The sequence below is a fragment of the Colobus angolensis genome, unplaced genomic scaffold (assembly GCF_000951035.1).
Source record: "Colobus angolensis palliatus isolate OR3802 unplaced genomic scaffold, Cang.pa_1.0 Scaffold193, whole genome shotgun sequence".
Taxonomy (NCBI): domain Eukaryota; kingdom Metazoa; phylum Chordata; class Mammalia; order Primates; family Cercopithecidae; genus Colobus; species Colobus angolensis.
The window spans coordinates 888,729-908,751 of NW_012115077.1; the positions used below are offsets into that span (position 1 = coordinate 888,729).

The following is a 20,023-nucleotide window of genomic DNA, read 5'->3' on the forward strand; positions in this document are numbered from 1 at the left end:
AAAGTTTAATGGGGCCAGGCACGATAGCTCACGCCTGTAATCTCAGCACTTTGGGAGGCTGAGGTGGGCGGATATTGAGACCATCCTGGCCAACATGGTGAAACTCTGTCTCTACTAAAAACACAAAAATTAGCCAGGTGTGGTGGCGCACACCTGTAATCCCAGCTACTCAGGAGGCTGAGGTAGGACAAGAGCGTGAATCTAGGAGGTGGAGATTGCAGTGAGCCAAGATCGTGCCACTGCACTCCAGTCTGGTGACAGAGCAAGACTCCATCCCAAAAAAAAAAAAGAAAAAAGAAAATTTAATGGCATAATACATAAAAATATTTTGCAGAGTACCTACCACACAGTAAGCAATTATTATAATATCCTTGGCATTAACTCTTAGCTCTATGCTGAAATTCCCAAATATCTATCTTTATAGCCCTAAGCTTTTAGACCCTAATTTCCAGCTGTTTATTAGACATTATATTGATAGCCTACTAGTGACACAAATTCAGCATGCCCAAATCTGAACTTAACAACCCTACACCTCCCCAAACCTGTTTAGTCCCAGGCTCTATTTCTGATCCATCATGCCAGTCATCGGGCTCAAAATCAAGTTGTTGTAATTTTCTCCCTTTAACTCCTCCTTCCAACCAGTGGCCAGTTCTCTCATATGCACAATAATGTTTCCATCCATCTTATCTCCATTCCCACTGCCTCTACCTAGTTCTAGCCCTCAATGTTTATTTTTATTTTTATTTTTATTTTTTTTCTTGAGATGGAGTTTCACTCTTATTGCCCAGGCTGGAGTGCAATGGCGCAATCTTGGCTCACTGTAACCTCCGCCCCCGGGTTCAAGCAATTCTACCATCTCAGCCTCCCGAATAGCACCACCATGCCTGGCTAATTTTTATATTTTTACTAGAGACAGGGTTTCACCATGTTGGCCAGGCTAGTCTCCAACTCCTGACTTCAAGTGATCCACCCCTTAGCCTCCCAAAGTGCTGGGATTACAGGTGTGAGCCACTGTGCCTGGCCCCAGCTCTCAATGCTTCTTACTGAGACACCATAATAGTTTCCTAATTTGTCTCCCCACCTCGTTTCTTCCTCTCCCATCCTCCTACACACTACTGCCAGATCTGTCTTCATAAAACGATGACACACCCATATTCAAAAACATTCAGTAGTTCACCACTGCCTACTGTACAAGGACCAAAAACTCCTTAGCCCTATATGAAAGGTCTTTGGTGATCTACCCCAGCTTTCCTTTCCAGTCCTTTCTCTCACTCTTTCTGTCAAATAAAAGAGACTGTTTACTCTCTGTGATACTGTGAAATACATATTTGGTCCTCCCTGTTCCCTGGCATACAAAATCTAAAATCATTAGTGCCTCCAAAGTGATGTCTTTTTGTATGCTGAGTTGACTGGTTGCTGGCAGCCCCTAAGTAGCTTCAGGATGGTGGCTGGTCACTGGAAAGACCCAGGCAGGATTAAAGGGTTATAACTTTCAGCCCCACCCCCATCACACACATACTTCCTGGGAAGAGAGGGGCTGAAGGCTAAGTTAATCACCAATGGCCAGTGGTTTTATCAATCATGCCTACATAATGAAGTCTCCATTAAAAACCCAAAAGGACAGGATTTGGAGAGCTTCTGGATAGCTGAACATGTAGAGGTTCCCGAGGCGTAGCATGCCTGCCTGGGGAGGGCATAGAAGCTTCCCACCACTTCCCATACCTCGCACTATGCATCCCTTCATCCGTGTCCTTTGTAATAGCCTTTATAATAAACCAGTAAACAGGTTTCCTTCAGTCCTGTGAGCTGCTCTAGCAAATTAATTGAACCCAAGGAGGGGGTCGTGGGAACCCGTTTATAGCCAGGTGGTGAGAAGCACAGATAAAGCAACCTGTAGCCTGTGACTGGCATATGAAGGAAGGGGCGGGGGCTTAGAGACTGAGTCATCAACCTTTGGCATCTGATGCTGTCCCCAGGTAGTGTCAGAATTGAACTGAATTAAAGGACACCCAACTGGTGTCTGCTGCAGAATTAATTGCTTGCTTATTGGTTGGGAAAAAATTCCCACACATTTGGTCACAGAAGTCTTCTGTGTCAACTCTTTCTGAGTGAGAGAACAGAAAAAACACTTTTGAGCTTGGGTTTTTCAAGATTCTCCTTTGAACACACTAAGCTTTCAAACTCTACTCCTACTCAGGTTATTCCCTCCGCCTTGATTGCCCTTCCACCCCATTTCTACATATTCAAACCATATTAAGCTTTCAGGGCCTGGCTCAAATGCTACTTCCTCAATCAACTCTCCCCTGATGGTATTCCCCCCTTCACTCCTGTCAGCAGTAACTCCATTTTTTTTTTTTTTTTTGAGATAGAGTCTCACTCTGTCACCCCAGCTGGAGTGCAGTGGTGCGATCTCGGCTTACTGTCAGCTCCCCTCCTGGGTTCACGCCATTCTCCTGCTTCAGCCTCCCAAGTAGCTGGGACTACAGGCACCCGCCACCATGCCTGGCTAATTTTTTTGTATTTTTAGTAGACATGGGGTTTCACCCTGTTAGCCAGGATGGTCTCGATCTCCTGACCTCGTGATCTGCCCACCTCGGCCTCCCAAAGTGCTGGGATTACAGGTGTGAGCCACCACACCCGGCACCTTATTCTTTTTTTTTTTGAGATGGAGTCCTGCTCTGTCACCTCCACTTCCTGGGTTCAAGCGATTCTTGTGCCTTAGCCTCCCAAGTAGCTGGGATTACAGGTACATGCCACCCTGCCTGGCTAATTTTTTTTGTATTATTTTTACTAAAGATGGGATTTTGCCATGTTGGCCAGGCTGGTCTTGAACTCCTGACCTCAAGTGACCCACCGACCTCAGCCTCCCAAAGTGCTGGGATTACAGGAGTGAGCCACTGCACCTGGTTAACTCCCATTTTCTTTTATTTCTCTCTTGTGGCATTTATCACTTTGTTTCTTTCCCTTACTCATCTTGTTTTGGCTCCATCACTCTCCTTCTGATTCTCTTCTGGCCACGGGACCAGACCATTTAATGCCCCAACATCACTGTTACTTAATATATAAGACTTAGGTGGCCTAAGAAAGAAAAATGATAGTTTCACTTCTGCACATGGATGGAAGCAGCCATGACTCAGTCCTTTTCAAACTCTCGTCCAAGCCCATATCCATGTTCTAAACCCAAACCCATAAAGTTTCATCTCCCCAAGCTTACCTCCTGATGACCCCTTATCAGGCCGTCCACTGAAGCTGGGAGTGTTAGCACGAGGTGGGGCTGAGGCACTACTTGGCACACCCCGCTTTGGCTTTTTGGCTGGCATCTGTGGATCAATCTTTAACCCCTTCAGGGCCTCCGTAGAGAGATTACGTTTGAGTACAGCTGCCTTTTTGTAGCCATCATATAACCCAAAGGCAATGTCTCGATTGGTAGTTGTCCAGGAAATCCGTAAATCTACTAAGTGTAGCTGATGTGTATGAAAGGTAGGATCCCCATCACGAGTAGAAAGCTCCTACGAAACAGGAAAAGGACTTCAAGGCTTCAGGTAGCATGGAAATTGCCCCCAATGCTGCTGTTCCACAAAAGCAGTGATAAAAGTTTGTTGAATAAGAAACGTGTTGGCCAGGTGCCGCGTGGCTCATGCCCATAATCCCAGCACTTTGGGAGGCTGAAGTGGGCAAATCATGAGATCAGGAGTTTCAGACCAACCTGGTCAACCTGGTGAAACCCCATCTCTACTAAAAATACAAAAAATTAGCTGGGCATGGTGGCTGGCACCTGTAAACCCAGCTACTCAGGAGGCTGAGGCAGGAGAATCACTTGAACCTAGGAGGCAGATGTTGCAGTGAGCCGAGATCACGCTACTGCACTCCAATCCGGGTGACAACGAGAGATGCGGTTTCAAAAAAAAAAAAAGAAAGAAAGAAAAAAGAAAAGAAATTCGCTGGGTGTGGTGGGGAGACAGATCCTGGAGAAAGAAAAACTAAGTGGTCTTGGCTTGTGTGTTATATTACATTTGAACTATACATACTGCATTTTGTTTGTTATTAAAAAATGTTTTTAGAGTTCCTCTAAAATTCTTTTTTGAGAAATGGAAGTCTATTTTGCCCAGACTGGTCTTGAACTCCTGGCTTCAAGCAGTCTTTCTGCCTCAGTCTCCCAAGTAGCTGGAACTACGGGTACAAGCCATTGTGACTGGCCCCACTTTATTTTACTTTTAAAATATGTTTATTTAACTGAGACAGAATCTGGCTCTGTCTCCCAGGCTGAAGTGCAGTGGTGTGATTTTTTTTTTTTTTTTTTTGAGACAGTCACTCCATCACCCATGCTGGAGTGCAGTGGCATGATCTTGGCTAACTGCAACCTCCGCCTCCCGGGTTCAAGCGATTCTCATGCTTCAGTCTCCAAGCACCTGGGATTACAGGCATGTGCTACCACACCTGGCTTATTTATTTATTTATTTATTTATATATTTTTTTTTTTGAAATAAAGTCTCACTCTGTCACCCAGGCTGAAGTGCAGTGGTACGATCTTGGCTGGCTGCAACCTCCACTTTCCGGGTTCAAGAGATTTTCCTGCCTCAGCCTCTCAAGTAGCTGGGATTACAGGCACCCGCCACCACGCCCAGCAAATTTTTGTATTTTTTAGTAGAGACAGGGTTTCACCATATTGGCCAAGCTGGTCTCAAACTCCTGTCCTCAAATGATCCACCCACTTTGGCACCCCAAAGTGATGGGATTACAGATGTGAGCCACTACACCTGGCCTAATTTTTGTATTTTTAGTAGAGACAGGGTTCCACCATGTTGGCCAGTCTGGTCTCAAACTCCTGACCTCGAGTGATCCATCTGCCTCAGCCTCCCAAAGTGTAGGGATTACAGGTGTGAGCCACCGCACCCAGCCTCAATGGTGCAATCCTGGCTCACAACCTCTGCCTCTTGGGCTCAAACTATCCTCCCACCTCAGCCTCCTGAGTAGCTGGGACGACAGGTGCACGCCACCATGCCTGGCTAATTTTTTTGTATTTTTTGTAGAGACAGGGTTTCACCACGTTGCCCAGGTTAGTCTGAAACTCTTGACTTCAAGGGATCCACCCACCCTGGCCTCCCAGAGTGCTGGGATAACAGGCATTAGCCATCAACACACCTTGCCTATTTATTTATTTTTGAGATGGGGTCTCACTCTGTCACCCAGGTTGGAGTACAGTGGCACGATCACGGCTCACTGCAGCCTAGATTTCCGAGACTCTAGCCATCTTTCCACCTCAGCTTCCCGAGTAGCTGGGATCACAGGCACATGCCACCACACCCAGATAATTTTTTGTATTTTTGGTAGAGACAGGGTTTCCACATGTTGCCCAGGCTGGTCTCAAACTCCTGAGCTCGAGCAATCCACCTGCTTCAGCCTCCCAAAGTGTTGGGATTACAGACGTGAGCCACTGAGCCCAGCCCCCACTGTATTTTATTTGTTTTGTTTTGTTTTGTTTGTATTTTGGAGACAGCATCTTGCTCTGTCGCCCAGCTTGGAGTGCAGTGGTGCGACCTCGGCTCTCTGCAACCTCCACCTCCCAGGTTCAAGAGATTCTCCTGCCTCAGCCTCCCGAGTAGCCGGGACTACCGGCATGCACCACCATTCCCAGCTAATTTTTTTGTTTTTTTAGCAGAGACAGGGTTTCAACATGTTGGTCAGGTTGGTCTCGAGCTCATGATTTCAAATGATCCATCCGCCTCGGCCTCCCAAAGTGCTGGGATTACAGACATGAGACACCGCACCCAGCCCTCCCTGACTGTATTTTAAATGACTTGAGAATTTCAACTTAAAATCCTTCCCTAATTGGGGGAAAAGTCCGTACCAATTTTTTTTCAGTGTTAGGAAAAAATTTTACTCTATTTCCTAAAGAGTAAGATACTATTTTTAGGAGAGAAAGAAAAGGTATTTTTGAAAAGAGGGATGCTGATACAGCTAAACCAAGTGAGTCTGTCATAAAGTAATGACATACATGCTTGGAATATAATGAGAAACATTACCAGGGACTTCGCCTGCAACCTACTCCTATGGACTCTATTGTGTTCCCCCCAAATTCACATGTTGAAGTCCTAACCCCCAATATAATGGTATCTGGAGATGGGCCTTTGGGAGGTAATGACATGAGATCATGAGAGTGGGGCACTCATGACAGAATTAGTGCTTTTACAATAAGAGAAACCAGAGCACTCATGCACACTTGTGCTCTCTCTCCCTCTCTGCCATGTGAGGACAGAGACAAGGCAGTCATCTGCAAGCCAAGAAGACAGCCCTCACCAGAACCCAACCATGCAGGCATCCTAATCTTGGACTTCCCAGTCTCCAAAACTGATAAATAAATTTTTGTTATATAAGCCTCCCAGTCTCTGGTATTTTGTTATGGCAGTCCAAGTAGGCTGAAATACCTACTAATACAAATAAGGTAATAAAGAAACTGTGTCAGGCAGTACCTCCTCGGCTGTGCGATTGCTATGCCGTTGGTAGGTGAGGGAGGATAAGCTCAGCAGGTGGGTCTTTGTTATCAAGGGATCAAGACAGTGATCAGCATTCTCTTCAGTGGGTGAGGCCATCAGGTGAACGGTCACCTGACTTAGGTCACTCACCATCTGGGTAACACTCCAATCAGAGATAAGGCGCCGCATCACTGTGCCTGCTGAGAAAAAGAGGCACAAAGAGACCATGCTGACCAGTTCAGAGGATAGCGTAAGACAGAGATGGAGGAGGGGAATGGAACTGAGAAAGGGAAAAACAACAAGGAACGGGAGAAGAGAAATGAAAGGACTCTTTGATTTTACCTTGAGGTATAAGCCGCTGAGTACCCCGAGTAAAGACATGGCCCTGACTGCACTCAATCTGGATGCCCCGTTGCTGGGCAAATGAGGCCCAATAATGTACCTGGCAACAAGAGAGCATAACACTGAACAAAGGATGGCATGAGAGGGATGATTAAGGGACTCAGTATGAGAAACAAGAAAACTAGAAGCAGAATAAAGTGAAGACGTCAGCAGGGACATCAGTGCCTTACCTGCAGCTGGGGAAAGAGGGCTGTATAGGAAAGTTGCTTATAGTGCTGACCAAGTTTCTTCTTGCTGGGTTTCAGGTTATTGAAGAGCTTTCCCCTGCAGATAGGCCTTGTGACACTAGTCCAAGTTGCCCAGAAGTTCTGCATCCAGCGCAGGGTACTACTATATAGCAGAATTCGGGGTTGGGATATTGCTGCAAAGGGAAGGACAGACATTTCCTAGTTATGGATGAAACACAGAGGTAAAGCTAAATCCTTCCCTTGCTGCAGGTTGTAGAAGTTTAAAAATCCAAAATCCAAACAGCACCTAGCCTCACATTCAGCATCCCCCACTCCCTCTTCTTTCAAGGATCTAAGCTCTCTGCTTTCCCCTACTGCTATGGTCTAAATGTTTGCATCTCCCCAAAATTCATGTTGAAATACTAACCCCTAAGGTGATGATGTTAAGAAGTGGGCCTCTGGGAGGTCACTAGACCATGAGGGTGGAGCCTTCGTAAATAGGATTAGTGCCCTTTTAAAAGTGGTCCAAGGGAGCTCACTGACTCCTTCCACCATATTAGGACACAGCAAAAAGGCACCATCTATGAGGAATGGGCCCTCACTGACACTGAATTTGTCAGTTCTTTGATCTTGGACTTTCAAGCCTCCAGAACTGTGAGAGATAAACGTTTGTTGTTTATAAGCTACCAAACTTGTGGTATTATTATTATAGCAGCCAAAAAGGTCTAAGACACCAACCCTTTCCCCACAAAAAAAAAAAAAGGTCCTAACCTAGATTCTCCCTTGCCCTTCTCCCCTCCCCTTCCCAGAGGGTCAAGCTAAAGTCCCCAGTGTCCATGCCTGCCCTCCCAGCCCTTCCTCCCCACTACCCCAGGCCCAAGCCTCACTTCCACTGTGCCGAGTCAGATCCATCTTGATGGAGAGATTGAGGTTCTCCGAGCGAAAGGCCCGGTAGGAGTCATGAAGCTGGCCCAAGGGCACCTCAGGCAGGAACTCTGGGGCCCGCAGAGTGACACTATGGTGATCATGGGGATTCCCATGGCACAGCCACTGCAGGTCCAGTGTCATGCAGAGGTCAGGCAGGTGAAGGAAGCAGCAGTCGTCATACCTGCCTCACAACGGAGCCCCAGCCCTCAGTGCCCTGGTCACTCACTTCCCCTTGGCTCTTCCCCCTCCCTCCAACCTTAGTCCCTCACCCCATGGAGGACCCTCCCCTCACTCTACTCACTTAGAGGCTGTTCTCACGTTGATATCCAAGTCACCCTTGAACACAAACTGACCAGGTTTCCAATGGAAAGACAGGTGGCTCCACTCCCAGTGCATATTTTCAGTTGTGTTGTATGGATCCTATGACCACCCCCAAGAACTTGGTGAGATATAGGTAAGAAAACCATCCTCATCTCCCGTATCAGCACCTTTCTCTCTTCCCACATGTGCTATACAGGCCTCAACCATATTATCCCGATAGGAAAAAAGTATCAAGACACCCCTCACCTCAGTGGCCAGCTGGTGCAGGTTCGCCTGTTCAATGTCCATGTGCCAGTCTCCATGGAACAAAAGACGGCTCTTGTCCCACCAGGGCAAAGGTGGGCTGGGGTCAGCTGAGGGCTTGGTCAAGAGGTCCACACACTGGCCAATCAGTGTCCAGGCTGGATCCCAGCATGGGCCCCATACCACTGTGTACTGGAATATTTCCGCTGGGGTAGAGGAACAAAGGCTATAACTTGTTCACAACATTACCCTTCTCTTCCTTCTTCACTCCAGAAGGGCCTCAGCTCATCTCCTATTTCACCCATCACAAATGTCCCTCAGCCAAACCAACTGCCCCATCTCTACTCACAGTGGAAGTCATGGTAGAATTTGAGTGGGGGCATGTTCCTCTCCACTGCCACGTTACCCCACGGAAGCCCCAAGTGCAAGATCTGACGCCGACGGGAACAAGACTGACCACTCTGCTCGGTGCCCACAAGTCGACCCATCAGCCGCCAGTCACGGATCTCAAATAGGTACCGTGGATAGTCTCTGATCCGAACTGTTACCAGAGGAAGGGCACACACTGGCTACTCAGGGGCAGTCTGAGCACTCTCGGGCCTTTTTCCTCACCACTATTTTACCCATCTGTATTTACAAAGTCAATTGAGGGAACAAGGGCAGGCAGTTGACAGCAAGCTGAAAAATGACAGTGACCCTGGAGCAAAAGGTTAAGGGCATAGCACTGAGATCCAAGAGACACAATAATCTTAAAGATGACTGTTAGCTTTCCCTTTATGTTAGATAAGCAATTTCAGGGTGAAATTTAGGAACAAAGAGAGGGAAGGGAAGCCCACCCATCCCACTCCACCTATCCAAAACAGCACAGTTCCCAATATAACTATATAACCTAGTTCGTCTGAAATCACTCAGAGAGCTCCCTAGAGCTGAGCGGGCAAACACGGGGTCTGCAAATAAGGGAAACACTACTTACCCAGAAAGGTCTTGACATTGCACTTGAGCATTCGACACCACTGAATGACAAGATCTACTCCCTCAGGGGGAAAAGGGCTGCCTGGATCAAGCTCTTGAACCTGTTCTACCACATGCTCAGGACCGTGGAAAGAGGCATCTGCCAGAGCTACCAGCTCTAGCCCTGCTAAGCTCCAAGTGAGCAGTGCCCGGCGCATGGGTGTGTTGCCATAGAGACGACGGGAACGCTGGATGTAGATTTCAATGTTTTTGCGTTCCAAAGAGGCATAGAGCTCCTCAATTTTGCGGGCAGGCAATAACTCCCCATGCTGCTTCCGAAGGGCGGCCACTTTGGCATCCAGTAGCTGCAGTCTTTTGGCACTCTCCTTACTTTCATCCTTCATCAGCTCATAGTTATCATGAAGTTTCACCTCAAAAATATCATCCAAGAAAACCCATGAGAAGTGCTGAACCTTTAAGAGTAGATCAGGTGGGAGCGGGACAGGGCCTGGAGAGGCCCAAGCATGAGTCCCTCGATGCAGTCCCTTCAGCCACTTCTGAACTCCCACAGCCTCATCCAGAGTTCGAGAAAAGTCATACTGATAAGGAAACTCCACTGAGACTGAGCCGAGGGAGAGAAGCCAAACACGGTTCCGAAGGGTCTGCAGCGCAGGGAAGGGGTTCCGGTGAAGGATCATCTCTTCCAGCTCAGGCAGCAGCTGCACCTCCACCTCCTTGAAGTTGAAGATACTATTGCCATCAAAGCCAGCTGCCAGCTCTGGACAGTATGCCTGCAAGGAACCTCCATGCCGGCTCAGTGACACACTCTCTGCAGCCAGGGTAATGAACTTGTCCTCAGCTACAAAAGCTGTGAGTTTGGCTGTGCTCACCTCCAGGGTTAGGTTTAGCAGCCGTTTTGAGGGTAATGGTTCAGGGGTACAGCCTTCTAGCTCAGAAGTGGTTCCTGAAGTCTCTAGTGCAAGGGATGGTACAGTCTCAGGAAACACAGTGGCTCTTAGTAGGTCTCGGCACTGTAGAGTGGCCAGGATATGCTGGTACAGGTACATGTGATCTGGGGGACTCCAAAGTAAGGTCAGCCCTGCACCACACTGAACCTTTAGGGAGCAGAAGAAAAGGATCTGTCAATTACCATGTCATGAAACAATAGAGATGGCAAGGATTATGACACATGCATACCTGGCTCAAGAACCATCTCCACCCAGAAGTTATTCCTGTGTAACCACATTAATTACTGCCTTGCTTTGTTCCTGTCAGCACTAACGTGCTGAGCTAACAGTTGTTAGTGTCTTACATTTAAGAGCACTTACACTTTTCAAGTTCTCCTCAACTGGATTCTAAATTGTCTGAAAATAGAGACCATGTGTTTTCATTCTTTGGTATCTACCATAGTACACTCAGTATAGACAGCAGGTACTCAATAAATCATCTGCCTTCATGTTTCTGTTTATGAGTTACCTTTCTATCAGCAACTACACTGTCTAGTAACCATTGCAACAGTCAACTTGAAAATGTTTCATGAATTGATTACATCAATTTAATTCTCAAAATATAGCATAATAAAGTACTGAGCACACAAGTCAATATGGCAGCTGACTTATGTAAAAATATGCATCAAGGAGGGAGTAGTGTCTTTGTCAGCTTGAAAAACAAAGTCAGGGGCCGGGCGCAGTGGCTCACGCCTGTAATCCCAGCACTTTGGGAGACTGAGGCGGGTGGATCACGAGGTCAGAAGATTGAGACTATCCTGGCTAACATGGTGAAACCTCGTCTCTACTAAAAAAAATACAAAAAATTAGCCGGGCGTGGTGGCGGGCGCCTCTAGTCCCAGCTGCTCGGGAGGCTGAGGCAGGAGAATGGTGGGAACCCGGGAGGCGGAGCTTGCAGTGAGCTGAGATCGCGCCACTGCTCTCCAACCTGGGCAACGCAGCGAAACTCCGTCTCAAAAATAAAATAAATAAATAAAAATAAAAAATAAAAACAAAGTCAGTTCTGAATAGCTAAGTGGACAGAGAAAAGTAAAATTCCAGGATAGAAAATTTTCAAGTTCTAGTCTCTAAAAAGGAAACTCTTCAGTTTCCAAAGGTGAAGTCTGACAAAGAAGAAAACACCCACCCTCCTCCTAAGAGGGTCCCATGTCCATCTGTTACCCTAAGGATAAAGATACTGGAAAGCCTCTCAAAACCTGCCACTGCCTCTATTGTCTGACTCCTTCCAGTCTTTTGATGGGCTGAGGGCTTCAGCAAAATGACACCAGATCATTATTTTTAAAAAGCCCCTTATTTTTCAGAGATGCACAGTGAAACATTTATAGTTGAAATTATATATGTCTGATACCTACTTATTTACTTCAAAATAATCCCAGAGCCTGAGGCAGGGGAAATTGGTGGGAGTATAATTAAAAGAAATTGGTCATGAATTGGTAATTATTGAATCTTGGTATACGAAGCTTATATATTCTCTCTAGTTTTGCATGTATTTTAAATTCCACAAAAAGTTAAAAACATAAGAGTTACAAAAAATCACAACATGAGTTAAAAAGAGAGGCTGGGTGTGGTGGCTCACACCTCTAATCCCAGCACTTTTGAAGGCCAAGATAGGAGGACTGTTTGAGCCCAGCAGTTTAAGACCAGTCTGGGCAACATGTGAGACTCTGTTTTGGGAAAAGACAGAGAAAGGGTTTAAGCTGAGGGAAAAACCAGCCCGGCCCCACCTCTCCACAGGAACATTACCTCCAGAGAGCGGATGCTGCTGTGATAGGTGATGGAGATCATGGAAAGGCTGAGCACTGGGGTAGGGATGTCAGGGGCCTTGCAACAGGGTTGCATCTTTTCCATGACTGATTTCACCAGCGCTAACACAAGTCCTTGAATTCCCACAGTGGAGGTCTCTGCACTGCCCAGGATAGTCAGGGTGTCCAGTCGTACCTCTGAAGCACCTAACAACCAGAAACCACGTCAGCCTTGGTTCCCAGCTCTTAAAGGGCAACAAAAGTCCTCACTCACCTTTCTCACTTATTCCCTTAATTATCTTTATTCCTCATGCCTCCCGAAGTTCATTCCTTAGGTTTTAAGGAAACTTTCCCTTTCCTCTCTTAACCTAACTGGATTTGGCAGAGCCAAAGAAGTTCCTTAACTCCTACAAATTGCACAGAGACATACCATTTACTCTCTAGAACTAAACACACAAGGAAATAAAAAGCTATATGGATCTCTCTTGACTAGATTAAGGTTGTCTTTTTATGTCTTGCTTAGTACTTGCCTTTCATAAGCCCGTAAGAAATATCAAGAAGCCTGATATTTATGCAAGACTTTCAAGCATCTTGTGCCTCTAATTCAGAAAAATTCCAGCTCAGCAGCTTCATCAAATGAGAAGCAGCAGACTAAACCAACATAATCTGCTTAGGTTACACACTATACACTTCAGTATATTTATTTACTTATTTTATTTTTTGGAGACAGAGTCTCCCTCTTTTGCCCAGGATAGAGTGCAGTGACGCCATCTCAGCTCACTGCAAACTCTGCCTCCCAGGTTGAAGTGATTTTCCTGCCTCAGTCTCCCAAGTAGCACACTTCAGCATAGACTCCTTGTCCCACTTACCAACCAAGGCAGAAAGGGTGAACAAGTTCATGTCTTCGACCTTCAAGTCCACTTTCCACAGTAATGACACAGATTCCCCAAATGAAGAGTGCCTAGAGACAGCTGACTTCCCAGATTGTGGACCCACCAGGGATAAGATACGAGACAGACACTGGGCACAGGTATCTGATGCTTCCACCTGAAGTCCTCGAATGGTACAATCAAGAAAGAGGGTATCTGACTGGGTGCTGGACAGGCCCAGAGGCTGGTTATAGCTACCCTAGAGAAGAAGCAGACGGATCCCATTAGAAGTATGGAGGCGTACAGTTTTATAATTCCCTAATGCACTTCCTGCTGCCAAAAGGATGCTCAGTGCTCTGATGCATGACAGGATGAGGAAAGCTGTGCAGGCCCCTATTCACCAAAGCCCCCACCTACCTGTAGTGTGAAGGAGTCCAGAACAAGCGCCTCACCCCAAACATGCATATTGGGTGGGTGTGGTGCCCGCTGAATGTGGGAGTCACTGCCCACACGCCAGCAGAGGTGGTCCACAGTCAGGACACCCCGCTGATGGATGCTTTGTGGCCTGAGGTGCTGGTAATCTGAACAAAAGTGAGAAAGAGGGATTGCATGGAACCACTGTGGCCATGAATTGGGCCTAGCTGCATTAATGGACAGATTCTTGTTCCTTTTCCATCTGAGAGCCTTACCCAGACAGATAGAATTGAATCCCAAGGCAAAAGGCGGTGTATCTCCAAGTTGAATGGAAATGTTGACATTGGAGATGGAGGTGCTAAAGATGACGGGAGCCAGGATTTGGGGGAAGGTTCTGCATAGGGACAAGACATCATTGTTTGGTAAGAAAAGAACTGCAGCTTCCTATCATGGAATAGTTTCTGAAGCTCTTCAAATCAGGGTGAGAATTTAGAGTTTTATTGTGATTCTTAGGATGGGATACACCTAGAAGATAAAAGGCTGAACTCATCAGTTTATTGCTACTCTTAACGGTAATCTGCAGGAACCCCAGAAAGATATTAGGTTGACTCACATAAAATTGTCATTTTCATAGGCCAAATACAATGAACACCAGCAATATCATATGCTTGAACCTAAAATAACCAAGCATCACTTCTAAACCATAACCTTAAGTTCTCTGTGCAGCACAATAGAAGCACTACACACAGACATGACTGCCACCTTACAATCTAAGGCAGACAAGACAAAGACATTCCTTATCATTTAAGTTCAGTTCAACAAACATTTATTCTGTATAAAACACTATGCTAAGCACCGAGGACATAAAAACAAAGAGGACAACATTCTGCCATCAAGGAGTCTAGTCTAATAGGAAAGATACATAAAACAGGATTGCTGTTGAGACTCAGATTTGAGGTCAAACAACCAAATACATATTTAACACAAGATGCCACTTTGGACCAAAAGAATCCCAGGGAATCCAACTGATAAGATGGTGGCTGAAAAAGATCAGACTGACCTTTTTTTCCTTTGCTTAAGAACAGGTGAATTTGACCCTTGGGTTTCCAGTGTTAGCAGGTGCAGCCAGTGAGAGAATTCCTGGTGCCGGTAGTGAATGATGCAAGTATTCAGAACTAGGGAGGCTGAGAGGTCAATGGTGGTCACCTGAAATAAGAAGACCAGAACTGTGGGCTTGGGTTTTATTTCACAAACTCATAATGCAATAATGTAGCGGGAAAGTAGAGAAAGGAACAATTCTTGGTACCACAATCATCACACCTGCACATTAGCCTTGAGGGAGCTGAGGCAGACAATGCGCTGGCGACTCTGAGACAGCAACAACCCATCTGTAAGAGGCGAGAGGACAGATCAGAGGAGAGCACTGGAAGGGCAAGAGAAACTGGGAGAGGGTCAGAAGCCAGCAAAGGGATAAACAGACTGTCATCAAAACTTGTGAGCTGGGGCTATTTCCTCTCTGTATGTTCCCTCCTTCCGCTCCCCAGTTACACTGAGATTAGATTAGGAGTCCACATGGGGCATGAGCAAAGAGAGTATCTAGTCCTCCCATTCTCGCTCAGTACCAGTACCCCAACCCATGAACCTTCCAGCAGGAGTTCAGTGCTCATCTGTGCCATATCAGAGTTTGCTGTGAAGCTTCGAAGAGGCAGCTGATCCTCATCACGGTGGTACAGGAACTGCAGCAGCTTCAAAGTCCAAGTCAGGTGCCTGGACCGAGAAAGATTCTGGCTCAGGAAGATGTGAAATGCCATTCCTAGTTATTTTATTTTTATTTTTTAAAAATAATTATTTTTTGGCCGGTGCAGTGGCTCACGCCTGTAATCCCAGCACTTTGGGAGGCCAAGGCAGGGGGATCACGAGGTCAGCAGACCGAGACCATCCTGGCCAACACAGTGAAACCCCACCTCTACTAAAATACAAAAAATTAGCCAGGCATGGTGGCACGCGCCTATAGTCCCAGCTACTTGGGAGGCTGAGGCAGGAGAATCGCTTGAACCTGGGAGGCGTAGGTTGCAGCGAGCCAAGATCGGACCACTGTACTCAGGCCTGGGCAACAGGGCAAGACTCCATCTCAAAACTAGTAATAATTTTTTTTTTTTATTCTTCCCACACTACATGGATGTAACCATTTCTACTTCCTTTCTCCCCATAGACAAGCTCAGCAACTACTAGGCTGGTTATAGAGATACCATCATACAGCTCCCACTATCACTCTCCCATCTTCTGTGTCGGGAGAGACCTCACCTCTTTTGACTATTCATGGACAATACCACGCTTGTGTTCTCCATCTTAACCTTGACCTGGTCTGGCAGCTGCTGGAGGAGGAACAGGCCAGGCAGAGTAGGCTCAACCAAGTCCTCTGTCACCTCTGAAAACATGAATGAACAACACAAGGACCATCAATTCTTAACATTCTCCCGAAATGCCCTGGCCTCTATGGCCAAATCCTCCCACATAAAGTAGGCTAAGCAAATGCCTAAGCTGGATGGACCACAAGGCGAATGCCCCAGAGATCCAGGCACCTGCTGTACTTCTCCAGTCTCTAAAAACCTAAGGAGTACAAGGAGCAGGTTGGTAAATGAAAAGAATGTGGACCTTAGGGCCAAATAATTTAAATCTCATTTTTACTACTGACTAGCTGTATGACTTCAGTCAAGTTACCTAGCTAACCTTCCTAGGCTTCAGTTTCCTTATTTGTGAAGTGCTGAGGATTTAGTGAGAGAATATACAGTCATCCCTTGGTGTCCTTGGAGCTTTTGTTCCAGGACCCCCTGCAGATACCAAAGTCCACACATACTCAAGTCCAGCAGTTGTCCCTATGGGAACTCGTGTATACAAAAAGTCAGCCCTCCATATCAGTGAGTTTCATATCCTGCAAATATTGCATTTTCCATTCACATTTGGTTGTGGATGCACAACACACACATATGGAGAGCAAACTGTATTTACTGAAAAAAATCCACATATAAGTGGATCCACACAGCTCAAACCTGTGTTGTTCAATGGTCAACTGTATATAAAACACATAGTACCAGGCCAGGCACGATGGCTCACGCCTGTAATCCCAGCACTTTGGGAGGCAGAGGTGGGTGGATCACGAGGTCAGGAGATCGAGACCATCCTGGCTAACACGGTGAAACCCTGTCTCTGCTAAAAAATACAAAAATTAGCCAGGCATGGTGGCAGGCGCCTGTAATCCCAGCTACTCAGGAGACTGAGGCAGGAGAATTGCTTGAACCCGGAAGGTAGAGGTTGCAGTGAGCCGAGAACATGTCATTGCACTCTAGCCTGGCGACAAAGCAAGACTCCGTCTTTAAAAAAAAAAAAAAGAAAGAAAAAAAAACACCCATAGTACAAGCCTAACTCATGACAGGTGCCCACTCAATGTTAGTTCTGCCACTCAGCACAAGCAAATGCCCTATTTCCTCTAACTATCCTTACGGTCAAAGTTCATGGTGACTAGTGAATCACATCTAAGTAAGTAGTGAGACCACTATTTTTTTCTACTTCCAAAACAATCCCTGAGAACAAGGCAGTCAAGAAGGTCAATGACTGCGGCTTTACCTGAACAGGGAACAGGCTTAGATGCTAGGCTTGGGCCCTGGCACAGCAATTGGCTCTGGAAGAGGCCCTCATGCAGCTCAGCATGGAGTGTCCACACATCCACAGTGATAGCCGTGAGATGCCGACTGCTAATGCCCACCTTGAGACACAGGTCCAGGGCCAGTGAGAGCTCCACTAGGCAGGTGTCCTCCTGTGGGGATGATAAGCCTCTAAGGTGTATGTAAGAAGGTTTGGAAGTTTTAGGTCAAAATGTGATCTGGAACACTGGGTACTGACTTGAGGGAATCCCCTAAGGTCACAGAACCCAGAATATAAGCCCTAAGTTCCTTTACACTTTATGCCCAGGAGGAAATGAGGCATCTGAATGATCATGGTATACTTACCAGCTGACCACTCTTTAGAACTTTGCTGTTGATCTTACATAAGCTCACCTCACAGATGAGCCTGGGAAAGGAAAAAATTAAGAGCACTTGGCCCCTTTCCTCACCATTTACCTCCAGTCAAGCTCTGTTGGCTAGAAGGGACAAAGCAAGTGGAAATGTCTAATCTTAGCATCTCCTCAAACTGCACAGAATGAGAACTTAAAACCTTGATAAGGAGGCCCTGAAGCAACTCTAAGGCAAGAATGGGACGGCTAGATCCTCTGCTCCCCGGTGCTTACCTTTTCCCATCACTATCCAAAAGAAATCTGCTTCTACTGATCTGAATATGCCATAAGGACTCAGAAGTATCCACCTTGAGAACCATGATGTTTATAGCATCTACATGAATGGAGAATAGCTGGAAGGAAGAAGCAAGGATGAATAATAATTAACGTTAAGGAACTGCCCTTCCCTTCCAGATGAGAAAGAGGGGCAGCTCTTAGCATTATGCCCTAAAAATAGTAGAAAAATCTACCCATAACTCCAAAGTCAACCATGCCAAAGTACAGTCCAGGACAGTGGGAGAAGTTGTCTCACTTGGCAGAAGATCTTCAATAAGGATGGGCTGAAGGACAGTTCCTTTTGATCCACCCCAGCGCTCTGGGAGAATGGGGCAGACAGGCCAGAAACTTTCTGTAGGTCCGTTCTGATACGCACTTCTCCAAAGCACAATGCCACATAGTGTCTGCCCAGAAGAGAAATATCTCACTGCCACTAGGTCCATCCCTCCCATAGCAATCTATTCCCCACCCTCCCATGCACTTTCTCATCCTTCCTAGAAATATAGCTCAAATCACAGAGATCAGTTTCATAGCAGTTATCAATATCTGTCTCACAAGATAATAGCACCCAGGCTAACAGGAAGACTTCAGCAACAACCTCCCTTCCTCCTTGGATTGTGAGGCCTCTGTAGAAGAGTCTCACTCTATAAACACCAACTCCAAAATACTCCTTTAGGGGAGAAGTGAAAATATAGGGTACTCACGGAAGATCATGGCTAAGGAGTTTGCTGGAAATCCACAGGTTATCAATTTCCTAAAACAGTGAGAGAGAAAGCTGTGTGCTAGCTGCTAAACAGCAACGAGCAGCTTGACAAGCCAGGAAAGGTTCTGGATTATTAGAATTTCTCTTTCATAGGCATGTTGTCTTGAATCCCCTCTTACATTAGAACAGTAAACTCTTCAATTTCCTGTTATCTTTTTTCTGTATCTTTGTTATGTGCCCTGGACACTCTGTGTCCTGTAAACATTTTTAACTGAACAATTTGCATCAATCCCAGCATTCTCCAACTAGCTCTAAGATCATCTTGGCAAAGAAATGGCAAGGCTGGCATTAACTAGAAAAGCCACCAGGATTTCTTTTTTTAAAAAAAGGAAATTGAGTTTAAATTCAGTTGGATCAACCCTACACACATATCCAGGGTTTCCCAGAACTCACCACTGTTTGCTGGTGTTGCTGAAACTTAAGACTGACATTCTGGATCCAAAAAAAGCGGAAGGAGCCAATCTTTAGCTCCGCCTGCAGCTTCCGCTGACACCACTTGGTGGCCAACCGGACCACAAGCCACCTGCAGAAAAATTCCTGTTAATTCATAGAACCTTCTTCCAATGATGGTTTCCCTCACCCCTTGCCTTGCAAAAGGTCGTGTCCTGAAACTGGATCTGAACAACTCTCCTTTCTTCTAAAGCACCACTCTGTCATATACATTCAGTCACGCTGATCAAGATCCTAGTTCCCGACTGACCCCTCCACCCAGATGAAACCAGAAACTCCACCCTCTAAGTTGGAGACCAAAAAAAAAAATCCCTCAAATTGTTAGGAATCCCAGAGGCAGAGAAAGAAGGCTCCAGCAGGAGTCAAAGCGGAGGCGGCTGTTAGTTGTGCCATCACACTCCCTAGAGGGTCTCTGTCTCCTGTCCTCAGCCTCCAGACAGGTATCCGTGAGAAGGCACTTTGAGGTCAGACCCAGCAGCTCGAATGCTGTTCTCCCCAGACCGATGCTGCAGGTGCCCTTCGCGCTAAGCTAAGAGGACATTCAGGGGCGGGTGGAGGGGGAAAGGGAGGCCACTGAATCAAGCCCCTTCCTCACACTCCTATTCAGTTCCTGGCTTCAGCATTTCCTCAGGCCCCGCCCGCTTCCTTAGTCTCCCCAACTCGCAGCCCATTCCCGGCAGCTCCGGCCGCGCGCCTCCTTGCGATCCCTCCACTCGCCGCGCGCCCCCTCCCTCGACCCTACCCACTCTGCCTCCCGCGCCTCAGTAAGGCGCGCGCCCCCTCCTCAGTCTTTCTTCCTCCTCTCCGCCCCCTCCCTCCCGCCGCCGCCGCTGGGAGCCCCTCACCGGCCTAGAAAGAGGGCGCTAAGCGCAACCAGCAGCAAGACCAACAGCGCAGAAAAGAGCAGAGGCATTTAGGTCCGGGTCCGGCCCGGCTTGGCCCAGGCCCCCGCCATGCCGGGCCCCGA

The 20,023-nt window shown here is 46.8% G+C and overlaps 1 protein-coding gene across 1 annotated transcript in view; it reads right to left on the reverse strand.

The window, feature by feature from the left end:
- Positions 1-20,023, reverse strand: part of KIAA0100 (KIAA0100 ortholog) — a 32,874-nt gene extending 12,851 nt beyond the window's left edge. Inside the window, exons 1-24 of the mRNA XM_011940788.1 lie at positions 19,902-20,023; positions 19,000-19,129; positions 18,548-18,597; positions 18,100-18,247; positions 17,802-17,920; positions 17,524-17,584; positions 17,141-17,330; positions 15,821-15,944; positions 15,159-15,283; positions 14,837-14,904; positions 14,577-14,722; positions 13,792-13,910; positions 13,520-13,683; positions 13,103-13,361; positions 12,235-12,440; positions 9,507-10,599; positions 8,883-9,074; positions 8,537-8,739; positions 8,271-8,389; positions 7,930-8,150; positions 7,046-7,236; positions 6,816-6,915; positions 6,471-6,673; positions 3,215-3,509 (exon numbers count right to left, since the gene is read on the reverse strand). Coding sequence (XP_011796178.1) covers positions 3,215-3,509; positions 6,471-6,673; positions 6,816-6,915; positions 7,046-7,236; positions 7,930-8,150; positions 8,271-8,389; positions 8,537-8,739; positions 8,883-9,074; positions 9,507-10,599; positions 12,235-12,440; positions 13,103-13,361; positions 13,520-13,683; positions 13,792-13,910; positions 14,577-14,722; positions 14,837-14,904; positions 15,159-15,283; positions 15,821-15,944; positions 17,141-17,330; positions 17,524-17,584; positions 17,802-17,920; positions 18,100-18,247; positions 18,548-18,597; positions 19,000-19,129; positions 19,902-19,969 — 4,594 coding nt within the window. The 5' untranslated portion in view covers positions 19,970-20,023. The remainder of the gene's footprint in view (positions 1-3,214; positions 3,510-6,470; positions 6,674-6,815; positions 6,916-7,045; positions 7,237-7,929; positions 8,151-8,270; positions 8,390-8,536; positions 8,740-8,882; positions 9,075-9,506; positions 10,600-12,234; positions 12,441-13,102; positions 13,362-13,519; positions 13,684-13,791; positions 13,911-14,576; positions 14,723-14,836; positions 14,905-15,158; positions 15,284-15,820; positions 15,945-17,140; positions 17,331-17,523; positions 17,585-17,801; positions 17,921-18,099; positions 18,248-18,547; positions 18,598-18,999; positions 19,130-19,901) is intronic.